Here is a 24,521-nt window from a genome sequence, read left to right as displayed (position 1 = left end):
CAGGGGAAGTGTTGGCCCTGCAATCCCAGCTCCCTCAGACAGGAATTCCATCTCCAGCTCCATCCTGCAGTGCTGCTCCAGGGGGAACTGGAGAAGGCCCCAGTGCCTGGTCAGTCACCCTGAGCTGTGGGGAGAGAAGAGAGCAGAATTCCTCTCCTCCTCCACGGGCGATCACTTTACATCCTGAAGCACAAGATGTGATTACCCCTCGCTTAGCATGGAAATGTTGGTTTTGGCCATTAAATTATTCAGTCCCTTGGTAAAAAAATAGGTATTTTGTTTGATTCCGTGGCTCCTGTGGCTGTGAATGGCACAGGCCAGGGCATGCTGTGTGAGCAAAATGTTCCTTTTGTTTCCAGCCAAGCTCCTTCTCTCCGTGGTGTCCTGTTGCTCCTGTGTCTTGGACAGGGTGGAGAGGAGGCTCCCCCATCACACCCTTGTATGGCCCTCAACAGAAATACTCCAAAGAGCCAGGAGCCCTCAAATGTAATGAATTAAGGAAGGATATGGATATTTTTTTTCATGCCTGTGAGAGTATTTATATCTTTTTACATACAGCTATATATAGGCACAGATATATATTAAAAGGCCCCAAAGGAGCTGCAAATTTACTGAATTATGCAAGTTACAATTAAGGTAAAATATATGGTATATATTTATTATTACTTTCCAAACCAAAGCAAACTGTGGTTGTAGTACAGTATTAACAGGAAATGTGCAGGCTATTAGTTATTGAAACACACATGCCTGAGCTGCTGCCTGGGAATTTTAGTGTATCCAGCTGAGTTCCTGCTGTAAGTCTTTCAGTGTTTCATCTTCCACACAGAAGGCATCACCTTTTAGGCTCTAATGCATTATCTGTTTAATTTGTATCAGGAATGATTCCTCCTCTTTTAACAACCTGAGTATCACAGCAACCAAATTAGTAGGCAGATACTCAGGAGAGAATTAAAAACACAGCACTGGACACTGGACAGTTTGGCTGATGAAAATCTCTCCTTGAGTGTGCCAGAGCACATTCACACATGCACACACGCACACACGGTAATATTTTAGGGACCAGCTTGAGCCGTAGGGATTGTGATGAATTTTTTAAGGACACAGATCTCCATATTGGCCACTTGTGCTAACACAGCCAGATTTTTCTGCTGAGCAAAGTTCTTTCCTAGCTGAAAACTGCCTGAAGCTCCAGGAAACATGCTGAATTCCTTGTTGGGAGAGCTTGAGCAGAACGTAGCAGATTTTTATGGTGAGCTGCTCAGCTCTGTGAAAGTCTCTTGATGCAGAGGAGGCAGCGATGCTCAAGTGTTCCCTTGGAGCTGTCAGGGTTTCAGCTCATGTTCCTGCTCCTAGGATACAGCTGCCCACAGCCAGCAATGTTTGCTGAGCAGCCCCAGCACTGGGAGAGCCATGCCCAGAGAGCAGCGAGCTGGCAGCTCCACACACTGCTCAGCATTCCCAGCTGGAGCAGGGCCTGCACCCCTCTGGCCTTGCAGGGGACCTCTCCACCCCTCAACACTCGTCTCAAAGGTTTCAAGGCACAAACCCTGTTGAGCTCACACACAGGAAAAACAGGAATGCAAGAGAGTGAGCAGGGACAAGCACTGCTTTAAAAATAACAATAAAAACTTAAATTCTTCTCCCTTGCTTAAGATTTAAGTAGCCTCTGGGAGTAGTTAAGCTGGGTAGGGAAGCTGGGATTTTCAGTATTCCCACAGCTGGATACCTAAGTGTACCATTTTTGTTGGACAAAGCAGCATGATTGCACAGAATTTAGAAACACGATGGCCCATCCTAACAAAGCACTGGGAGCAGCCCGGCAGGTCTCCATGGGGTGCTGCGTTTCCCAGCAGTAGCCGGGACAAGACATTCCAAGAGCAGGCAGAGGAAACCCAACACAGGCAGTTGCAGAGGACTCGCTCCCCAGCAGCATTTCCCTCCCCTATTCACAGTGGTTTCTGGCTCATCCCGGCACTGGTTTCTGGCTAATGCCAGCATTGGAGTTTTTAGTACATCTTTTGTTTCTCTTTTAAATGTGTGTGTGGTCATTACCCATATAAATGTCACTATCATGAGCCCTTTAGCTATTATCTTTCCAACGAAAACAACTGCAATCTTTTTAATCTCCTTTCAGATAGAAGCATTTCCAGGCCTCTGAGAGCGCTGCTGGCGGGTGGGGGCGATGTCCCTGTGGCTGTGAGCCGGAGCAGGGGCTCCAGGCTCCAGGGAGCGTTTGGCCCCGAGCTGGGAGGAGCACAGGGAGCCCCGGCATCCCCGGTCCTTTTCTGGCACCTCTGCAGCCTTTTCCAAACCACAACAAATAGGATCTTTTTCTCCTTACATCTTGGCTCCTTTAATTTGACAGTAGCCCTCTTAATTTTACATACTACTGATCAGCACTTACTGGAGAGAGTGTCTTTCTCGCAAAAGAAAATTGTTTTCTGTGACAGTGTTCACAGGGGTCCGAGGATGAGGGAAGAAACAAGGGTCTGACTCCATGTTTCAGAAGGCCTGATTTATTATTTTATGATATATACTATATTAAAACTATACTAAAAGAATAGAAGAAAGGATTTCATCAGAAGACTGGCTAAGAATAGAAAAGGAAAGAATGATAACAAAGGTTTGTGTCTCGGACAGAAAGTCCAAGCCAGCTGGGCTGTGATTGGCCATTAATTAGAAACAACCACATGAGACCAATCACAGATGCACCTGTTGCATTCCACAGCAGCAGATAATCATTGTTTACATTTTGTTCCTGAGGCCTCTCGTCTTCTCAGGAGGAAAAATTCTAAGGAAAGGATTTTCCATAAAAGATGTCAGTGACAGTTTTCTAGTTCTTGCTATTTAACTTGAAAATATCTTTGCCTTCACCCATTTAACAACACTAGTTTAATTCCTCAGTTCAGTTTGGGGAGATTCAGTCTTTGTAATTTATATTATCGATCTTGCTTCCTTGTTTTGGGAGAAGGAATTGTCTGAGCATAGGATGGGCTTGGATTGGTTGATTTAAACCCCTTTTAATATTTACAGTGTCACTGTGACAGCTTTTGGCAGCGTTCCTGTGCCTCTCATGTTAAATTTGGTTAAGCTGTTGTCACCATTTATTCACAGTTCCCCTCTGTGTACCTCTTGCACACTCTCATGCAGTGCTTAGCCCTCATTGGAGCACATCCTCGCTCCCAGGGCCAGTTCAACTGCTCCAAGAAGCCATCGTGTGAAATGATGCTTTATGGTGTTTGAACAGCTTGTGCAGGGGTAGAGGAAGACACCAGTGAGAGATTGGAGTTTTTATTTAGTTAATTTTTGTCTGCCTCCAACAGTTTGTGCTCAGTATTTTTTTCCAGCTTGGTGACATCTATTACAACCTGCAGAGGTTGTTTTATATTTTTTCCTCGGGTTCTGTAGCTGGGAAGTTTCCACAGGGTGGCTCTCAGACAGTGAGGTGGATTTTGCAGCATCTGAAGGTTCTGGTGCTGCTCAGAGAGGTCCTTCTGAGGTTTAGCAGAAGCTCTGGAGGCAGCAGAGAGGGTGTTGAGAGCTCCCAGTGCTGCCTGTGCTGTTTGACAGGGCACCGCTGGGCTGTGGGGCGCAGGGCCCTGTCACAGCTGTGGGAGATCCACTCTGCTCATCTGCAGAGTGAAACTGATGCTTTTCTTTGCCTTGGCTGCAGCTTGACCCTGTTACAGCTATGAAGGCACTTAAACAATTCACTTGCATTTACCCATTCTAGCTACATTTCCCACTTCTGTTTCTAGACACGTATCTCACCTCACAAAGATCCATATCAAATGGAGCTGTGTTTAAGTTGCTCACTGAGGAGTGGTGTCATTTTGATCTATCTGGCATTTATGGCAAGTGCAGGAAGTCAGTGTGAAGGAACAGAATTCCTCGTCTAACTCTCTTGCCTCCTAGCAAATATCTGAAGGTAGCACTGCATTGTTGTCCTTTTTTTCAATATTTGTCCCTGCAAAACAGACTTCTCTATAGTTTGGCCATTATAGAAAAAGTTCATACAAGTATTTCATTTTGCCATATTATGATGTGATATGTGAAGTTTTTCTGTATTTTCTTTTTCTAGGCTTGCTCCCAACGTAATCTCTCCACTTGTCAGCCCCCTGAAAGCTTTAGTTCCACCTTCCCTCTTGCAGAAACACGGCTCTCCATCATCCCACAGCCAGTCACCCACCGGGCAGCAGTTTTCTGGGATACCAAATGCACCGTACACCCCATTTCCCAACCAGTCTGTACAGCAGGGATCTCAAGGTAACTCTTCCCTCTTTTTGTTTCTTGCAGCTTTTCTAATTTCTAGCTGGAGAGAAATTATTTATTTTGCTTTTTCATATTTGGCTAATAGTGTCAGCATTTCAGTGGGCACTTCAGTTTTTAAATTGGATTGATGTACATGCAGATGTGAATTTTAAGGCAGGTCCATGCTGTGATATGTCATCATAATGGGGAAGGCTGAACCAACAGCAGATTTATTGCATTTATTCAGGTGCTTCAGTAGAAGCTGGCCATGTACCTCCCCTGCCTGGTCATCCAGCCTGGAGCCATCCAGTCCCAGCATACATGGGCTGCTCCATGCACTCGTAGTGATGCACAAGACATAGCATTAGACAAAGAAAGCAAACATTTTTTCATTTATTATTTGGAAGTTTGGCTTGTTTTACATTATATAGTAACATGTAAATGCACTCTGTACAACTGTAGAGTGCCTGTGGGACTCGAGGACAGGAAGGGGAGCAGTAAGCAGCTGTCCCACAGCTTAATTTAAAACATTTTTTGTTCTGAATTACTCAGCCTTTTTAATTGCAAGCTTACATACCTATTCTGGAGTTCTGCTGTGGGAACTAATTAATGTTCCTGAAATTTTTGAGGCACAAATTAGCAAGAGATATTATTATCACAGATTCTTCCAGTAACAGGAGCTTGCATATTTCAGAAATCTGTTATACAATCCAGATGGTGAGCTGCTAAAATATGGTAAATATTCCCAATAAAGAAGTGTGCAGGACATCTGTCTGCTTGCAAGAGCCTGAGCACAAAGCCCTGAGCAGCTCCCAGCTGGGATGGGGTTGGGTATCCCAGCAGTTCCCTCTGCCCCTCGTTCTCTGAGCAGTGTTTTTGCTCTTTGCTTGGAAAGGCTCAGTCTGAAAAGTTAAAGCGTATTATATTTAATGATTTGTGCTGAAGGAAAAACTAACTCAACCTGATGCTCAACAGATTATTCAATTTAAAAAGATTAACTCTGTAAGGGAGAAGTGGCAGATTTATGATAGCATATAATGATATATGATTATGTTGCTATAATGAGCTAAATAACTACAAGCCACAAGAGGAAAGTTTAGCAGCTCATTACTACGGCAGAAACAAATGCATAGACAGAACAAGTTTTGAACCACTTAAATAAATTGACTTTATTCCTTAAGAAAACCACATTTCCTTTTGAATGAATTGTTGCTTTCTAAGTGTTATGTCATGTGGTTTTGAAAAAGCAATAATTTTCCACTTTGGCCAAATGTTGAAGTATTATTATAAATTAATTATGGAAATGGTCATTCCAAAATCAGTTTTGATTAGCAGCCTTTGAAACCAATTATCTGTAACCTGTACTTAGCTGTACTTGCTCTACTTTTTTTTTTTTTTTTTTTTTTTTTTTGCCTCTCAGTTCATTAATAGCACATTTTCTAATGGAATCCGTAATAATTTGGGGGTTTTGAATTTTTGCCAAAAAAAGGTACGCCACATAAACTTAGTGTAGAACCAGGCATCTGTACAGAAGCACATAAACAGTGTGGATGTGGAGTTTTTAGGAGATGGCAGCTTCATCAGGCTGGTAGCAGAAATATTGATAATGAAAGAACAAGCTGACATTATTTATATGTTTTAACCTAGCTGTAGTAAAATCACATGGAAATCATTACATGCTGAAAGAATTTGGCAGGCAATGGAATCCTGTAGTTATTTATACCTGACATGATTTCTTGTCAGAAATTTTATGGAATTTGAAAAGCTGAGATTTATTTGCAAATACATGTAAATGACATGACATAACAAGATGGCATTTAATAGCCATATTCCAATTATTTGCTCATTACATCATTGGTTTTAAAGCTGCTTGAAGTTTTCTAGGCTGTGCCTTAGAGAAGCAGAGGCAGCCAGTGCACTGTGTGAAGTGGCTAAGTGCAGCTTTTCTGCCACAGATTATTTCAAAGCAAAATTTTAACTAAATGTTATGTTTGGAACTCAGTTTATTCCTTTATGAACTGTTATATTTCTACATCTACTGTACATAAAACATTTAACAGTGATCATTTAAACTGACAGGGCATTTAGTAAATTCTTCACTTGAAAATAACCTCAGAAAATTCTTGATTTAAATCAAAACTGAAGGAAAACCTGAAATCCATGTGGCCAAAAAAATATTGGTGAAACACTTATTGCCAAGTTGGTACTACAGATTTGCACTCCAGAAGGAGCAGGGATGTCTGCACTGGACCAGCCTTCTTGCTTACTTTGTATTTTAACCCCTGAAGGGAGTCTTTTTTAAGAACTTGTAAAAAATGCTCCCTGTTTAGTTTAATCAACCATATGTGGTTGTTAACCCAACGCTTGGTTTTGGGATTTCAATCATATTTTAATTCCCCATATTTTCTCAGTGAAGCATTTAAAGAAATGTAAAGGAACCACAACTAAATGCAATGAACCTAAAGGGTCAGAAATCCCATTTTTAGTGTGATGCTTTGTTCTATCTGACTTGTGTTCCTGCTGCACCCTTTCCCTTCCTCATCCCATGTATTTTCTTTAGTTTCATTCCTGCATTTATCCCACCTTGCAGGCAGGTTGGAACAGGGAGGGTGCATTTCTCTGTATTTCTCTGTGAAGCACTTGGCAGGAATCAGCTCCTGGTGAAGTCAGCAGTGCAGAAGCACCAGGATTTTCCTACACCCCTCTCTCCACTGGGTGGTTCCAGGAACACTTTTCCCTCTGCCTTCTCAGACTATCTCACAGTGATGCTGAGGGATAAACGCTGCAATCCAAAAGAGGATTTCATTGCTCATGGCAGTTCTTTTCCAGGCTGATTCTGAGGCAGTTCTCTGCTTCAGGTATTTCCAGACAGTGTAACTTAAAACACTGCAAAATAACCTTTTCCCACAGGTCTTGGGAAAACCCTGGATCTGACTGGTTTCAATCCAGTTCTGTCATGCTTGGCTGCTCTCTGCTTTTCTAAGCCACTGTGCCAGCTCTGTAGATCATGAAGATTTTTAATTGATGTAACAAAGGCAAGCCTGGGAGCACAAGGGAAGGACAGCAGAGAAAATACACGTCATGCCTTCCCTAGAAGTGATGTCTGTAGCAGACATTCTGGAAAAGGCTCTCTTTTTTTTTTTTTTTCTCTAGCAATGCACCTAAGTGTTCTCTGCAACCAGTTGAGCCTCCTTTGAAGCCAAGTGTCTCTTTTTTCCACTGCTCATCTCAAAAGGATGTATTTTTAGAAGGCTTACAGCAAGGAGTTTGTTTTGTAAACAGAAAGGATAAGTTTCAAAGCCAATCAATAACTCACTGTACCTAAAACCACATCAAAGGAGGGCTGTGCTACCTCTCATAAGAGCTCCTTGGTTCTTTGAGCCAGACTCTCCAGCAGTACATAGAGGTGGCTGGCTGTTTGTTCCAGGGAAGGACATGCATCATTTAATGCTCAGCTTTCCACATTTTTGGGCTGCCTTTGCCATAGCTGCAAGTATGAGCAGCCTTGGTACAGAGTGTGTAGTGTCTTTATCTAAGAGTCATCCATTAGGACTTCCCTAATTGTGGACATCAACAATTTAGGTATTTTGTAGTGGATCATATGTTCTCAAGAAATTAAGCATCTAAATCCTTGCAGATTCTGCCAAAGCACATACTGAACTGGGAACCTTCAGAGCAAATCTTTCACCACTCAATGAATTGATTACATTTCTACTCAAGAATTGCCTCACTTGGCCTTGTTTATTGCTAACTTAGGAAATATGAAGTGAGCAGACCCCGAGCTTTGCCTGGTATTGTCTGCTTGGTCAGACTTTGGTAGTAGAGGAAAAACACAGAGAAATGTGGGAGATCTTACTGAGCAGGAGAGAGCTTGCACACTGCAGGAATTGTAAGGGTGTCCAAGCTCACAATCCACCCCACATAGCCCCAGCTGCTCTGGGGACAGGCCCAGGATTTGATTTCTGAACAAACAGACTGAAGAGCAGCACAGGCAGCCCAGCAGGGCGGCTCTCTGCTGTGAGTGGGGCTGAGCTGTCAGCTGGAAATGGGGAAACGTGGCTGGGACTGGGATTCACTGAGCTGCCCCGAGCTTCTGCAGGAGTTCCTGAGGAAATGTTTCACTCTCTGCAAGACTGAGGGAAAAAAGACAACAACTCTGTATTTTTTCTAGCAATTAGAGGAAAAACCTGAAGCACGTGCTGCTAGACTTTAAGCTTAATTTGGTTGACTTCAGTTGCATTTAAGGGTAGGAGAATCGTTCCAGAGAAGGCAGGAAAAGGGGCAGCTGATAGGAATGTGCAGTTAGTGTGCATTGCACCCAGAATAAGGAAGAGTTTATTGAGGCAGGAGGAAAGAAGAGAATTAAATCAGGCCATGGTTGGTTAAATATTGTGATGTACTTTGAGATCATCCTTCTGGGAACAAATTCCAATTTTTTAGGATGTTGGAACAAATTATAAATTGCAAAATTCCTTTTTCAGCAATTCATTTGTCCTTTACTGTTAGATGTCTTCTTTTGTTGTCTGCAACTCATTCACTTCTGATGGCAAAACCCAAACTGCTGGGTACTGATAATACAATACCTGGGGAAAAACCCCAGGATCTAAGAATGTTGGGTATGTGGAAGATGAAAGTCAAACACACCCCAAAAGTAGAATGACTGAGGCAAGCAGAGACCACACAGATCTATCTCAGCCCTTTCCAGAAGCAGAAGAACCTCTGGTTGAACTCAGTCTTCACCTGACAACTATCTGGAGTCAGTCCTGCACTTCTAGGTCATTGCCTGCACACTGTGGTCCCCTGTGTCCAGTGAAGGGGGGTTCATTTGGATCAAGGACAGTCTGGGAAAGAAGTTTGAGGAACCTGTGAAGGTGTTCTGGACAAACAGTGCTGTCTCCAGCAGTGCACAGCACACACTGGATGGCAAAAGACTTAACTGAAAACAAAGCAGTGCTATTTATTTAAATATTGCATTATTGTATTTAAATTAACAATGATTCATTACAGAGACATTCCCTTAGGAGCTGAGCATCCTGGACCTGATCCAGTGGAGGGGTCACTGCTTACCTTGGATCCAAGGATGCTGCTGACTGTGTTCAGCTGATCTATTGCTTGAAATGAAGCCCATCCTTGAGATTTTTGCTTGATGGGGATCACAGTCCACAGCACCTTGTGTGACTGAGTCTGATGCAGCTCTTCTGTAACTGCACTTTACAGAACAGCATGATCATTTTTCAAAGTTAAAGCTGTGGAAATAAGCCCCCCAACAGTAAGGAAATGCCGTGACAGAACTGCAGGATTGAATTGTGTGCAATATCTGCTTTCAGGTTACCAAGGCAGCTTTCACTCCATACAGAACTGTTTCCACTACGGAGATTGCTACAGAACAATGGACCAGTCTGTCAGCAGTGATGTGCTCACAGGGGAATCCCATTGCTTCAATCCTCTGAGGCAGAATGGCTATCACATACTCAATGCACCTTTAGCTTCAACAGGTAATTTATTCCACCTATAAGGAATTATCCATCTGATATTTGCAGCAGGAGGGGCAAAGAACGCATTTTATTTTCAATGTTATGACAAAAACATGTTTGTATAAAAAACAGCCCTGAAATTAATTTTCATCTGTAAAAACTCCAGAAGGAAAGCAAATTGTTTTTTTTAAAATCCTGCTGTATTTGACTGATAGACAGAGTCTCTTCCATTCTGCTGGATCCCATAGGCAACACCCACCTTCAGGAGAGCTGGCAAGGCACTGCCTGCATTTTTTGTGTGGTCTGTTCAGTGCACATTTCAGGTGTGCTCAGGAAGGCTTTTATAATGAGGTCAAAGTTATAATGGCTGCATTACTCTAGTATGTCAATATTTTAGTATTCTTCTTTTTCTGTCTTTAAAATTAATAATTGACAGAATTGCTGAAATCAAACAAAACATGAGTATTGTCAGAGCCATAAAGTACAAGCATTTGCTGCAATCTTACATATCTGCAAGAAAGTTCTCTTCATGTCTGCACTCAGGAGGGCACCTCGGTTAAGGGCAATACTGAAAACATATGTTTAAGTGCTTTTTGAATTGGGGCCTGAGTCAGACCACAAAATTAGAGTTGACTTTCCTGTTTGTTTTGTATTAAAGGAGACTCTGTTCAGAGCAAGTGTGCACGCATTTGTCTGCTGTTCCATTCTGGGAAGTGCATGCATCAGTAACCAACACAAGGGAAACATTTAAGATGAAGTTTCAACTTCAACTTTGAATTCTTTAGTGTTACTCATAAGTTTGATGTTACTAAAACATAGGGTTTTTTCATGTTAACATCAAATTTCAAGCTTAGATTGACAGCCTGCAATATTTAAAGAACAGACTAAATAAACTTTCCAAAAGAAATTGTAGCAGTAAAGAATAATACTGTGGCAAGACACCAACTTCAACAACAGTTGATTTTTCTGTCTGGGCCTAAACTATCATGAAATGTTTCTGTTTAGTATTTTTGTTTTTAGAGTGGTTATTGAGGCATGCAAATACTTAAAAGGCTGAAACATAAACATGTATGAAATATATATATCTCATCTCATCTTTTAGTGTGTAAAATAGAACCATTCAGATTTGCAAGATTCATCAAGGCTATGCATTAATTTTTTTTCAGGCTTTTATAGCACCATTAATATTAAATGAGATCTCATCTCGCAGGAATGCCCAATGTGACTGGCAAACAGCTGTTCCATGAATCACATTAACAGTCAATAAATTTTTATTTTCTGTTCAGGACTTTGGATAGTTTACTCTATCTGGAATCTAATGATTTCTGGGGTGTATGCTTATCTTGGGTTTTATCCATCTGTGGTTCTGTATCCACCCTGTATACAGGCTCATCAAATAGAAATTAACATAACATAAACACTCACAAAACTTATCAAAATACTGGTCACTCCACTTGGCCCGACACAGATAAACATGCTGAGGTCATCCTCCAGAACCTCTGGACATTCACTGTGTGCCAGATTTCTGCAGACAGCAGAATCTTGACCTGTAAACCAACAGTAAATTACTAAGTCATAGGAAAATGCAGAAATGTAAGTAAGTAGAGAATTTGATCTCAAATAATAAAAACACACATAACAGTAAAATAGCCACAATGAAGTGGACAGGTTTTCCTGCAGAGAAATGAACCATGTGCATGTGGGCCTTGACTGGCCAGTTGCAAAAGCAGGCATAGGGGTCATAATAGGAAATTTTCATGTCCTCTGGGTAGGCAATAAATGCTGTAGCATCTGGAACAATGGCAAACCTGCTCCTTTCCACAGGGATGTGCAGCTCAGGAGGTTGTAATAGCTGTGGAAGTTTGGCATTATGAAAGAAGGACAGAGAAATTCTCCCCTACTGCCGTGGCTTTCTGGTAGCCTGGCAAGCAGCAACCAGCTTGGGCAGTGGGCTCTGGTGGGCTGAGGTTCACTATTGCTCTTTCCACATGTCCTGTGAGCCTGACCTGCCCCAGCCAAGCTTCCTCAGACCTGCACTATGTGAGAGCCAATAAATGCAGGATCCAGATTTCTTCTACATCCTAAGAGCAGCTGGGAGACACATGGAATTCTTTTTGTCAAAGTGCTATTAAAAGGAAAAACCCAAACCAAGAGGGCTGCATCACTTCTAGTGCACACTTAGTAGGATCATTGCCCACTCATTGTTTTGATGTCCTGCTCAGATAATGACTGAGTCCCAAGAGAGCCCTGCTCTGATTCTTGCACTTCACTTGCCAGTGCACAGCTTTGCCCAGAAATGAACGGGAGCACCAGCCATGATGACTCAAACACCCCCTGAAAACTGAGCCTGTGCTGGCAAGGCTCTGATGCTGAGCACCATTGTCCTTCCATTGCCACCGTGCTGTGCTGTGCTGTGCTGTGGGCCCCAGGCTGTGCCCCCTCCTCTCGTGCCCTGGCACTAACTCGTGTCCCTGTCCTTGTCCCTCCTGCAGGCTACGAGGGGATCTCTGAAGCCCAGTGTGTCTCTGAAGACATGGTCTCCAACGGAACGGATGAAAATGGATTCTTCCAGAACAGTGCCTTTGATCACTGCTTGAATCACATTCCTTCCATCTACACAGATACCTAAGAGCAGTGCTGGCCTTGTTTCCTTTATTATACCTATAACTGCGTATGTAATAACAAAGGTGTTGTTCAGTACTTTTATTTAGTCTGTATCCCTATATGTGCTCATTTAAATGAACACCTCACATTTACCAAACCATTTTATACATGAATAGTCTGTATAAGATAATATTGGAACCTGTTCCTTTGCTGTGGCACTTTGAAATTCATGCTTTAAGGGAATGAGGAGCATTTCAAGCAGCTTGTTTTGTAAGTTCTCTCAGTAAAGTGTAAATGTAAGTTATATAATAAACTTGTAAAGAAGATGTTTTCCTTCCTGGAAAGTATGCTTCAATTTGAGAATGTTGTTCCCTTTAATCAGTTTTCATTTAACTTGTTGGTTCGGTCTTCCCTTTTTTCTTTTTTTTTTTTTTTTAACTAAAAGGATTTTTTTAATCAGAGACCTCATGTATATAAAGATCTACATTTGCTCAGCTGGTTTTGTATTTTCAGTTTTACAAGAAAGCATTAAAAACTGGAAAAAAGTGTACTGTCATTTCTTAACACCATCGGGCTCCCTGATACTGCATTTTTAACATGCCTGAGAGGGATTTTAACAAAGCAGTGACATCTCAGTCACAGTGACATTACAACAGCCCACATGTATGTGAGGAAAACCAAGGGGCTTCCAGTGCAACAGGGTCCCCTGCAGCAGTTGGTTCCCTGTCACTGTGGCTGCAGTTCCCAGCATAGTGAGGATTCCTGGGAAGGATAAATCCTGCACAGGGCCAGGTGCCCCAGGGTGTGCCCAGCAGCTCTGTCAGAGCTGAGCTCCTGGAGTGTCCCACGGTGCTCCAGAACAGTCAGGGAAAACTAACTGGAAAAAACAGTTCTCATTGACAAAGCACTGCCAGTTGGGCTTACTAAGGGCTGTCCAGTCCCTGCATCAATCCATGTCTGTTCACTTACAGAGGCTGCCACAGGGCACCACGGAAAAGCCCAAGCTGGGTTGAACCCAGTCTGTGGCCGAGGATGGCACTGTCCTTTTTGCATCTCTTCCCTCCCCAGAAATGGGACACAGCTCAGGTCCCACAGCTCAGGTCCCTCATGTGCCCGTGTCCCAGGACCCCCAGCTTTGCTGATCAGGATCCCTGGTGTCCCTGTGCCTCCCCTCAGCCCCTGCAGCCTCTGCAAACGCAGAAATTCCCCCCGTGCCAGGGCTGATCCAGGGTAACCACGGAGCCTGCACGGTGCACTTGTTTCTCCAGGGCCTGGCTGCACCTTGTTAGTGCATGTGAAGAGGCCTCTGTATCCAATTTAGCTTTCTGTCCAGAAATTAGAATGAAACTTAGACATTCAGGAAGTTTTAGTCACTGCAGAACAAGGTTCCTGGGGTTACATGACCCGACCCCCCCCGTTCTAGCAAGGGTTCCTGAAGCTCTCAGGCTCCCCAGGACACCCAGTGCCAGCTGCAAACCCATTAATTGTGGTCAGGCAGCTCTGGCAGCACTGACTCATCACTGCTCTCCTGGAACCCAAATGCAGAAAGGCCCCAAATTGTGCTCTAAGCCTACACACGTGGCTTTGCTTCTGATCACGGCCACATTTGGCTTTCTGTCCTGTTTGTTTATTCTGGTGCCTCAGAGTTGGGGTTTTTTTGGTCTCAGACATAAGTGGGCAGAACTCTCTCCCAGAACATTAAATAAGGAGGCAGGTAGCTTAACAACTGCCAAGCAGGAAGAACTGGGGCTTCTGAAGGAAGACACAGAAAAATATCCCAAGCCCAACAAAGCTGTAATGTCTGAGACAAAAATCAAAATAATTCCTGTGCTGCAATTAGTTGGAAACACAAAAAGGAAATCGTGACTTAAAAACAAGATTAATTCAATTTCCTAAAAATTAAATAAATTCTTCTAAAAACAACTTTTTTTTTGCTAAAAATATAAACCAACCAATCCTAAACATATTTGATCAATTACAAAAATTCTTATGTCACAACAACCAGGCTGTTCAAAACCACACAATGATTCACAAAGGTTTGGGAAACTTAAAGCATAGCAGCTGGGGTGATGATTTAATTCCACAATCTGTGTGAATCAGGTTTTCTGTAAATTAAAAGGATAGAGTCAGAGAAATGCAAAGGCACTTGTTTGAGTCTGTATGGTTTGGAAAGTTATCCATAATAAAGCCAGTAAAATACACAATAGCATAAGTTAATGGTTACTCGTGTGCTGTGTACCTTATTATTTCCTTTTATTACATGTAAGTAGGGAAGTGTCTCATGTAAGCTTTTCCTAAAGACACAAAGAAACCTTTCAATGGAATTTATTGCTTGGCAAGTTTCTCATTGTGGTGCTGTAAAAACCCCAACAGCTAATATGTATAATAACTGGGGTAAGGCTTTATATATAATAGTAGAAAATTATTACCCTGTGGAATTAAAATGGAACTGCTGGTTCCAGTTGACTGTCAGATACTTTTTCAATCTAAGTAACAGAATTCAACTAATAAATTACAACACTACTTGAAAAATAGCCACAAATCATTTCCCCAGTGAATGCAAGCCCCAGTTACCCCTGTGCATGTACTCTGTGTATGCAGGATGCTTTAGGAACAACTGAAATAAGATGACCTTCAGTGGCTGATCAAGCTGGGAGAGAGAAAATTAATTTCAAGTTGACACTGAAACAGCAAAGGCACTTCTCTGCACTCTCCACCAGCTGGGCTGGAAGCCAAACATTCAGCAGGACTTCAAAGCTTTTAATATAATCAAGCTCAGGCTTTTCATTATATAGAAAACCAAAATGCTTGTTCTGTTCCCATCCTGCTGCAGCACCTCACAAGCTCCAGAGTGATGGTCCTGCCCAGGTGAGCTGATGAGATGTGCACAAGAATCCCAGGAAAACACCTCTGTGATCACTGAGCCCAACGTGTGGCATTTAATGACAAAATACCAGTGTTGCAATGCCCTCATTCTGATGTGGGGCACGGGAATGGTCCAGCCCCAAGGCTCAGGTGTGCAGCAGGAATGACAACATTCTGCTCAGGGCTCGGATGTGCTCCCAGGGACAGGACACAGGCACTGAGGGCATTATTCTCCCATCATCATCTCTGCTTACCTGCATGTTTCCACAGGAACTGCCTGTGGAAAGGCTCCTCTGTTTCTGAGACTGTCCTTTCAACTGGATGCATTTTCTACATGGTAAAAGTCCAAAAAGCCAAATTCCAGAGTGCATTAAGAGCACCGGTTTGATACTGCAATAGCTCTGAGTTACGCAAGCAGTGCAAAAAAACCCCAGTGCTTAAAACAACAACCAAGTATGTGAAAATAAACAGTGACTGTAAATTGAATTTAAATTGCATAAGAGAAAAAGATTTCAATGGGTTTTGTTATGATCTTATTAAGACCTACACGATTTTAGTTCAGCTCTCCAGTAATGTATTTGTATTAAATTAGGTCAGTGCAACTGAAGATGAAAAAATAGCCAGCCTATATAATTTAATTCACTGACAGCACAAAGCCATCGGAATATTCCCTCCTGAGATAAGCCCTTCTGAGATCTGCAGAGTTACACTAAAAGCTCCTCTCTGCTTCAATTTCAAAGCAAACTGCAAACTCCCTGGGGTGATTTGGGAAGTCCATGGCCCAGAGTCAGCAGAAGGAGGGCTCCAGCCATAGATTGTCACAGCCTTGCAAGGCTGCCCGTTTCAGCTCCACGGGCTGAAAACCACTCAGCCATGACAGAATTTTTCTTTAAACCATTGAAACTGTACTAAGTCCCAATCTAGCTAAAGGCCTTATAAGACTGAGCTTTCTACTGGATTCCTACTGAGATGAAATTTGCCCATTCCTTTGGCAAAATTATTTCTGTAGTGGTGGTGGAGCCAGAAGAAAATAAAATAATTCTTCTGGGCAAATACAGATTTTCTGGCCAGTGCCAGTAACTCTCATTGAAAACCAAGTGACCCAACTTTAAAAGTATATTTCTGGCCCTATGTTATACAGATGTTCAATTCACCGAGGACACCAAGAAAAGCATGATGCTGATTTTCAGAACTCCTACAAGCTTAGGCCTTCTTGATTTCAGAGTTTCTCTCTCCTTTCTGGGAGTCTGCAACCCTCCGAGTGTGCCCGTGTGGCAGACACGGGACCAGAACGAGCTGCTGGGCACAAGGACACTACAGAGACCCCCCTGTGGAGGCTGGGCTGGGCCTGGGCTGGGCTGGGAGCACCCTGTGCTGCTTTATTGCAGCATTAGCCCCATCTCCCCAAGGTTTAAGGTTCCCTTATTTCAGAAGGGCAGCAGGACACGCCCAGGTAACCCAGAGAGCCCCGGGGCCGCTGCTGCCCTCCCAGCACCCGGGATCAGTGTGGTCAGACTGCAGATCCGGGGTTTCAGTCACTGAGGCTCCTTTCCCCTGCCCCAGCTGCCCATGGGTGCTCAGAGCTGCACCTTGGCTGCCTCCCAGGCACTGAGAAGGAAAAGCTGCCTCCAAAGGGGTGGCAGTCTGTCCCAGGAAGGAGCCACTGTCTCCACTGATGGACAGTGAAATGCAGACTTAATAAACACCTCCCAGCACAGCTCCTGTGATAAGGCAGGCTGTGCCTGTGCAGGATTCCACATCCTTTCCTCAACATGCAGTGCTCCTCTCTGAAACAGAGCATGTCCCACACAGCAATCTGAGCAAACCTGGACACCACGGGAACCAAATGAGATCCCTGCAGTTTGCCCTGAGCAAGTGACACTGCTGAATTGCAATGGGCTGAGGAACAGATTTTTAAAGGTGTCTGAAAGCCTAAAAACAACAAAAAAAAAGGGCTAAGTGGTTTGGGTTTGTTTGTTTGCTTGTTTGTTTTTAACACAACCGCCCTAAATTGCTTTAATTTCATCTCCAGGATTTTTTTCCTTCTGAGAAATCCTCTCAGGCCTCTATTTGCATCTTTAGGCATATTCTTCAGATCTGGGCTATACTGCATGAAGAGTTTTCTTTCCTATCTCTGATTCTCTTTGAGAATCACACATTTGCCTAAGGAATTCTCTGTGGAGCTGAAATCTGTTAGGATTATAAATACAGGCTGAGCTGGGAACAGGCACTGGAAACTGCCATGAAGACCATGTACAGAAAACAGTGATTCTAGTCACACAAGATACCTGATACAGTTGGCAGGAAGGCAAAGCTAAACAAATGCAGGTTTACATTTTACTATTTAAAGAATAAAATATTCAACTTGAGTTCCATTAACACCTGTCAGGACTTTGGTACATACTCAAATCCACATTTCTAATTTTACTGCTAAATAATCCCAAACTTGGCAGTTAGAAGGTAAAGTAAAATACCCAGGCTAAACATCTGAAGCAAATTGTAGCTTTCTGGAAGAGCCCTTCTGCTGTATAAATGAAGGTCATATGTATAAATGATTAGAAGCTTAAGGAAATATGTCTTCTGCTTTTCTAAATTGATAACATACATATTGCATTAATATTCCCACATCAATTATTGGACATGTTCCCTGCCGTAAGAAAAATGATATTTTTTTTTTAAATAATCCTGTGGAATAATATACTAGCACAATTAACTCTTGCCAAGCAGAGGGAAAAGAGTTTGATTTAATAAACCACATCCTGGAAAAGCAGTGTGTCAGTCCCTGGAGGTGCCATCACCTGGGTGCACCCTGGTTTTGGGGGACAGTCTGTAAGATGCAAGAATTTTCCTTCCCCTGATGAAAAAGGGACAGAGGTGACAGGTCCTGGTGGGGATGAGGTGGGAGGAAGCAAACCAAATACTTCAGCTGTGGTATTAAAGTCATAGCAGCTGCACCAATGGCCAAGCCAGCAGCTCTGTTTATTTATCAACAGCAAAATAAACCAGCAAACGTTGTAGAAGGCTCTTTAAACACTTGTTTTCTCTCTGGAAGCAGCAGCTCCCCCTTGGCAGTGGGCATGGGGCACGGTGTGACCCCAATTCCCAGGCTCTCAGGATGGATGGGCTGCCCAGGCCCTGCCTCAGCTCTCCCCAGTGAAGTCACACTGCTGCTGGTGACTGTCACCCCTTTGGCTGCCGCTAAATCACACCTGCCAGAAACAACTTAATCCTAAAGCTCATAAAAATACTTCTGAAACAGTTTTTCCTCTTTGAAGTGTAGCAGATCTCACAAAATACCAAGAATTTTCCATAAATGTTCCCAAGCTAAAATACACCTAAAGAGCTCTACAGGGTCACCAATATCACTGTGCTGGATAGTGTACCCCATTACACCCTGAGCAGCCACTGCATCTCTGGAAACTCCTCCTTTCCCAAGGGACATGGTCTTGGCATGGACACGAGGGAGCCCAGCCCTGGTGCTCTGTGCTGAGGATGGCAGCAGAGTCACCAATTCAGCACAGCTGATGCTGAGCACAGAGAACACAAAAATGCAAACAGAATTTATCACTTCTGACAGATTCATTTCTTTTCTGCTTTTTATTAGCTGACATAAAGTTCGGCCTTTTTTTTGCCAGAGACAAAAGTCACTGGAACAGAGGAATTATTTCCACTGAAAAATACTCCTATATTTTTATTGAGCCTCAGAACTCGGTGACACATCACAGCTAAGTACAAATTATGGTGCCACTTCCCAATTTTGCAAGTTGGTGGCTTCAAATCCCCTGTTTTCTTGTCCAGGTGGATGGAGGGATGTGCAGACTTACAGGAACTGCTTCCCTGCTGAACAGCACCTTCACTGCTCGTTTCCAGCTGACAGTCCTGGACTCTTCTGATATTTCTTTCTCACAAGAGGGAGCTCTGGCTCTGGCATAACCATATGAAAACGTCCTACCCAGGCCCTGCTGCCTCTGAAAATGCCCATCTCTTGTTCAAGGTCAGGCTTGCAGGGCTCCTTTTGCAGTTAAACACCCATCAATGAGCGCTTGAAAATCACCATGAATTTCAGTGATGAAGAAAGCTGTCATTTTTAGAAATTTTCAAAGTGAATTTGATGGTTTTGAACAGTGTTAGAAAGAGTGATTGTCTAAAAACTTTTTTTCCTCAAAAATCAGACGGATGTTATGGCCGAGCAATGAAATCGGATCAGTCAGAAGTAATAAAATGGAGTTACAGAACAATAATACCAATAATCCTTATAATGTCCATTTTAGTATTTTTCTAATGCAAAGACCCCACAGCAAATCCCAGCTAAAGTAACATTTTGCACAGTTTACCCTAACCCCTCCCTCTATCCAAGTCCAATCCTGCTTCTCACCCAGACTTATGGACAGGTCTGTACAGGTCAGCCAAACTGGTGCACCAGAGGATGTTGGCACATCTGGGATTTCTGTGCTGAACTCATTATAAATAATTTTATGAAGTCCCTTCCCCAACGAGATTTCCATTAGTAACAACTCTCCCTCTAAGCCCTCCTCCTTCCAGCACAACCCAGGTGGCCCCACGCAGCCGCTGCACAGTTTGGGGGGCTTCAAAATAAGTTATTGCCGCACTCAGAGGCAGAGAGTTTATGTCAGGAACACTTCAGCACCCAGAAATCTGCGTTGGTCCGAAATCCGCAGCTGAGACTGCGTGTCCTTGGGCTCCCTCTGCTGCTCCCAGAATGATTTACAGACCCAAGCCCGCGAAGCGCGCTGCCACCACCACAATGATGTCTCCAGTATCTCCAGGACACAGAAAGGTTTCCCAGGCTGGAACCCAGGAACTCCTCTGGGGCAGGGAGTAGGGAGATGTGCTGGAAGCTCCTACTTTTTAGGGAATCCGATTATGATGGGACCCAGGCAGCAGCGCCAGGGGAAGGTGGCGCAGCCCAAGGCACTGGGTCGGGCACTGGTAACGGGGCATCCCACGGGAATTGTCACGCAAAGCACGGACGGGCTGCAGATCCTTTGGATTTATTCCGAACAACGGATCTGCCTTGAAAATATAGCTCTGCTAGGATTTTCTGTGAGCAGCAACCCAAAGAATCCCGTATTTTCGCGAGCCTGAGGTGAAGGTAAGGCTCAGCACCGCACACGAGCCGAGCCGCGCTAATGAAACGCAGCACGGATCTGCGACAGAGTGTGAACAGAAATATAAAAGAGATTAAAAGGCGACTGTGGAAAGCTAGCGTGCTCCTCGCGTAATTAAAACAAGTTGTTCAAAGGCTGCTGCTCGCCTGCCAGCACAGGCTCGGGCAGGTTCGCAGCAGCATCTCTGCCCTGTCCCCAGCACAGCCCCAGGCTCTGCCTCAGTTTCCCTGCGTGTCACACGCGGCAACAGGCTCACTCCCGGTTTCAGCAAATTATTTTATATCCCTGGATTAAGGATTTCATATCCATGGATTAAGGATCTAAAATTATCTCTCTGCCTTCCTATTCAGCTCGGCTTTGTTTAATTAAGACTATGATTAACTGAGAGAGGGAATACGAATTTGGTGCAGGCTAAAGCTTTCTTCAGACAATGACAAAGTCTGCCTTTAAAAATTTACCACAGTCTATGGTAAATACAAATGCAACAGTCTATTTAATACAAAATGTTTTGAAGTACTATTAGCACAACATAAAAGCTTTAGCCATGCAATACATTCCCTCTAATCCTATTTTATTTTTTCTAAACATTATAAGCTATTTCTGTGGAACATTCATTATACAATAAATACCGAATATTTCACTGCAGCAATATTTCCCAACTGGCATTTATATTATGCAGTATCAAACACAACAATCAATATAAATACATTTTCCTATATTATGTAAGAAAAACATTCGTTTAAAGGAACTTTTAAAATATTTTTTCTATTTTCCCAATAAAATTAATACCCTACTTCCTTTCTCAAATCCATTTTAAATACCCAGCAGATTCCAACAGCTACAAGTTAAACATTTGAAAACGGGAGAATTCACCATCTCTCTAAACTTAAGAATATAAAAACCACATGTCGACATCTAAATAAAAACTGTCAAATGTTGAACTTTTTGCCAAAGTGGTTCTAGCAGTTATAGAAAATCAAAGTTTATAGAAAAGGGTAGAGCTCGCTTTGGGGAAAAGAAAAAAAAAAAAAGAAAGTTCTGCAGCTTGTATTGAGTCACTTTATTCCCCTTCCAAATTGAAATTTTAGGGGAAGGCTCAGCTGGCTGATCGCATGTGATGGAGCAGCTACCTGAATTCCAGTCAGCTCCGAGCTGAAGCTGCAGTTGTTTTAGCCAGAAAAATTCCCTTTGTGTGCCTACTCTGGCAGCGTGCAGGGGTACCTGAGCTGCCATCCCTGACGGGAGCTGGCTGTCCCAGCCCTGCCCGTGCTCCCAGCACACTCTGATCCACAGAAACTGCCCCAGCAGCTGCAGGCACAGCTAGGGCTGCAACACGGCCAAGCAAATTGCACCATTGTTTACTTAATGATGCAATGAAAATCAAAGGAAAACTGGCAAATCCAGAGGTGTTATGCTGGGAAATTAATAATTTTCTAATATGCCTGAAATTTTTATTTAGATATACCTCAATTTTTTATTTAGGGATTAGATTGGTGAAAACAACTGCTCCCCAGGAGCAATCAGCAAGCCTGCCAGGCCACCTCTGTGGACTTTGTAAGTGGCAGAGCCTGTTGTGCTAGGTCTCCATTTTTTGCTTTTCCAGAGGTAGAAAATCATCTGCAGGGAATATCAACAGAAAAAGCTGGCAGAGTTCAAGTATCCTTAGAAACACAGCTACCACCCCTCTGCCATTGGAGCCACTGGCCTTTGTTTTTACAGCAAAAAGGAGAAAAGAGGCTGAAATGCCCAGGTAGGAGATGGATTCCAATGCTCTGCTTTCAGCACTAGATTTCTTCACGCTAATGTGCATTTTCCCATCTTGCAAGCTGGCTTGGACTTCACTGCACAATGAGGAACAGGAGGCAGCGCCTTCCAACCACCATCCTGTGACAGCAGCACTCAACATTTGCACTGGAAATCAGTATCACAGCAAGGATGGAAAAAAACTCCTCAGGGAACAAATTCTCCTCACTGGAGAAACGTCCCTGACCCATTCACTGCACCAAAACAACACAACTTTCCCTCTGATCCTCTGCAAACCTGGGCCTCCCATGAAATCCTGTTTGAAAATCAGCCCAGGTGGGACACTGAAGTTCTGATGCTGATGTTTTTCTCTTTAATTGCTTAGCAAAGCTATTGCTTTTCAGAAACTGGTGGAGCAGAGATGAAGAATCTGCCTCAATCTGAGAGAAGTAATTAAAATCCTGAATGTACCTTACTCCACATGTGCACTTCTGTATTTATGTTCCTTTTTGTAGCATCTAAAAACTACACCCACCACACATGTATCTTAAAATTATATGCTATATTACTTCTCCAAAAGAAACCATAATGGTCTTCTGTAAATAATTTTATCTACTGTTCAGCATTTTACAGTCTTGCTATGTTATACTGCAGCATTTATTGTTTTACAAGTGTTAGTGTTCTCTGGTGGGAAATGCTGTAAAAAACATAGAAACTGAAATAATTTTTTTCATCTCCTGGATTTATAATAAACATGGGACTCAAGCTGGAAGCCATTTGGTTTGTGTCAGGGGAAACACTGGGTAATCAGGACAGCCTGCACTGGCTAAACTAAAGGAAACATACACAAAGTTAAACCTTTTTGCCTCTATATATGGGATTTTACAGCTAATGCAGCTTAGCAGATTGCCCAGTGCTCCCCAAACCTCCCAGCTGAGCCTTTAGGGATCCTGTCCCAGGAGAACAAGGGCAATGTACCTGGACAAAAGCAATTCTCATCTCTGGGCACTCGCTCCCAAAGTGTGGGAATTGTTTGGAAGCCAGTCTGGCCCTGTCCCATCCTGCCCTGGCTGTGCCATGGGATTTGCCAGGACTCTGTGACATCCCTGCCCTTGGCCAGGAGGGCCCAGGTTGAACAGCTCCCAGCACTGAGCAATCTCCTGGCACAAAATCCCACTCCCACACTGATGGAGGCGTAAGGCACTTGGTCTCAGCTCAGTGTCAGCTAAATGAGTTTTCACTTTTTCATGCAATTTTAGATTACTTCAGTCCTAAGCTTTTCTTTTCTTTAAAAAGCAACAGATACTTAAATTTATGAACTGCGGTTCCTTTCCCTGGTATTTTTGGCATTTCTGTGTGCTGTACAGAGTCAGATGGCTTCCTACTGTTATTTCATATTTTCTTTTCTCATTTCCTCTGGGGTTTTGAGGATTTTTTTTATTTTTGCATTGTCAAGTGACCTACAGGGTCCTAATACTGCCTCACCTTTTGGGCATTTTCTTCCCCTGAGGTGGTGATGGTTTAAGATGTACATCAGCAGCAAATGTTGCTCTCTGAATTGCTCAGACTCTAAAAAATACCTTTAGTAGGAGCATGAGTTTTGTTATTAGCACTTTTGAGGTTCATTGTGCCAGTCACAGTGAACAAAAGTGAAAAACCTCACATTTCTGCCAGAGTGAAGGATACCTGGAGATAGCTGGACATCCCACTTGGGGACAGTCATTAACAACCAGAAAAGCGCATTTTAATTTTGGAAGGCTTTTTTCCCCTGCTGGATCTTGCACTGAAGGCATTTGGTGAGCCATCTGCCTTGCCTGGGGGCAAGGAACAGCAGCCCAGGGGCCAGAGGAGGGCTCAGCCCAAACCCAGGGCCCAGCACACCGGGACCAGCAGTGAGGGACAGGGATTTGGGAAGAGAGCCTGAGGCACAGCCCCGAGCTAGGACTCATTTTTTATCTGGGCCTTTGAAAATCATTCCTACTCACTCTGCTGCCACAGGGGGATACATCCCCCCTCTCCCAGCAGCACATATTTTCTAACATTTCATCAACTTCTTTCTGAAATAGAAACTGTCATTTTTATATGATTTCTCCCAGTATTGTTAATGAATTACCAACACTGATGTGGTATTTTACTAGTCATGGTGCTCATTACTAAAGATTTCAGATCTCATTTTCAACTGCCTGCTTATGTTTATTTAATTAAAAATGTGATTGATTTCAGGGCAATAATTGTTAAAAGTTATTTTCCAATTCACTTTTAGATATTTTGCTAATGAAAACCACATTACATTCATGGTGTGCTCTACAGCTTTTGCTTATCCCAAACAATATACTACATTTACTTCATTGTATTTAATCTTCATGTGGCCCCTACCTGAAGCAGAAGTGGCATTTTGGAAAGTTAAAAACTTGTAATGTGAATAAGTCTTCTTCTTTACAGCAGCAGATTTGTG

The 24,521-nt window shown here is 43.1% G+C and overlaps 1 protein-coding gene across 1 annotated transcript in view; it reads left to right on the top strand.

The window, feature by feature from the left end:
• GLIS1 (GLIS family zinc finger 1) overlaps positions 1-12,642 on the top strand; it is a 176,515-nt gene extending 163,873 nt beyond the window's left edge. The window contains 3 exon segments of the mRNA XM_064720276.1: positions 4,082-4,266; positions 9,579-9,746; positions 12,218-12,642. Of these exon segments, the coding sequence (XP_064576346.1) occupies positions 4,082-4,266; positions 9,579-9,746; positions 12,218-12,354 (490 nt within the window). The 3' untranslated portion in view covers positions 12,355-12,642.
• Positions 12,643-24,521: the final 11,879 nt, after the last annotated feature.

The sequence above is a fragment of the Zonotrichia leucophrys genome, chromosome 8, assembly GCF_028769735.1.
Source record: "Zonotrichia leucophrys gambelii isolate GWCS_2022_RI chromosome 8, RI_Zleu_2.0, whole genome shotgun sequence".
Lineage (NCBI taxonomy): Eukaryota > Metazoa > Chordata > Aves > Passeriformes > Passerellidae > Zonotrichia > Zonotrichia leucophrys.
Note: the sequence above shows the minus strand (reverse complement) of the source record. Positions and strands in the feature narration are given on the sequence as shown.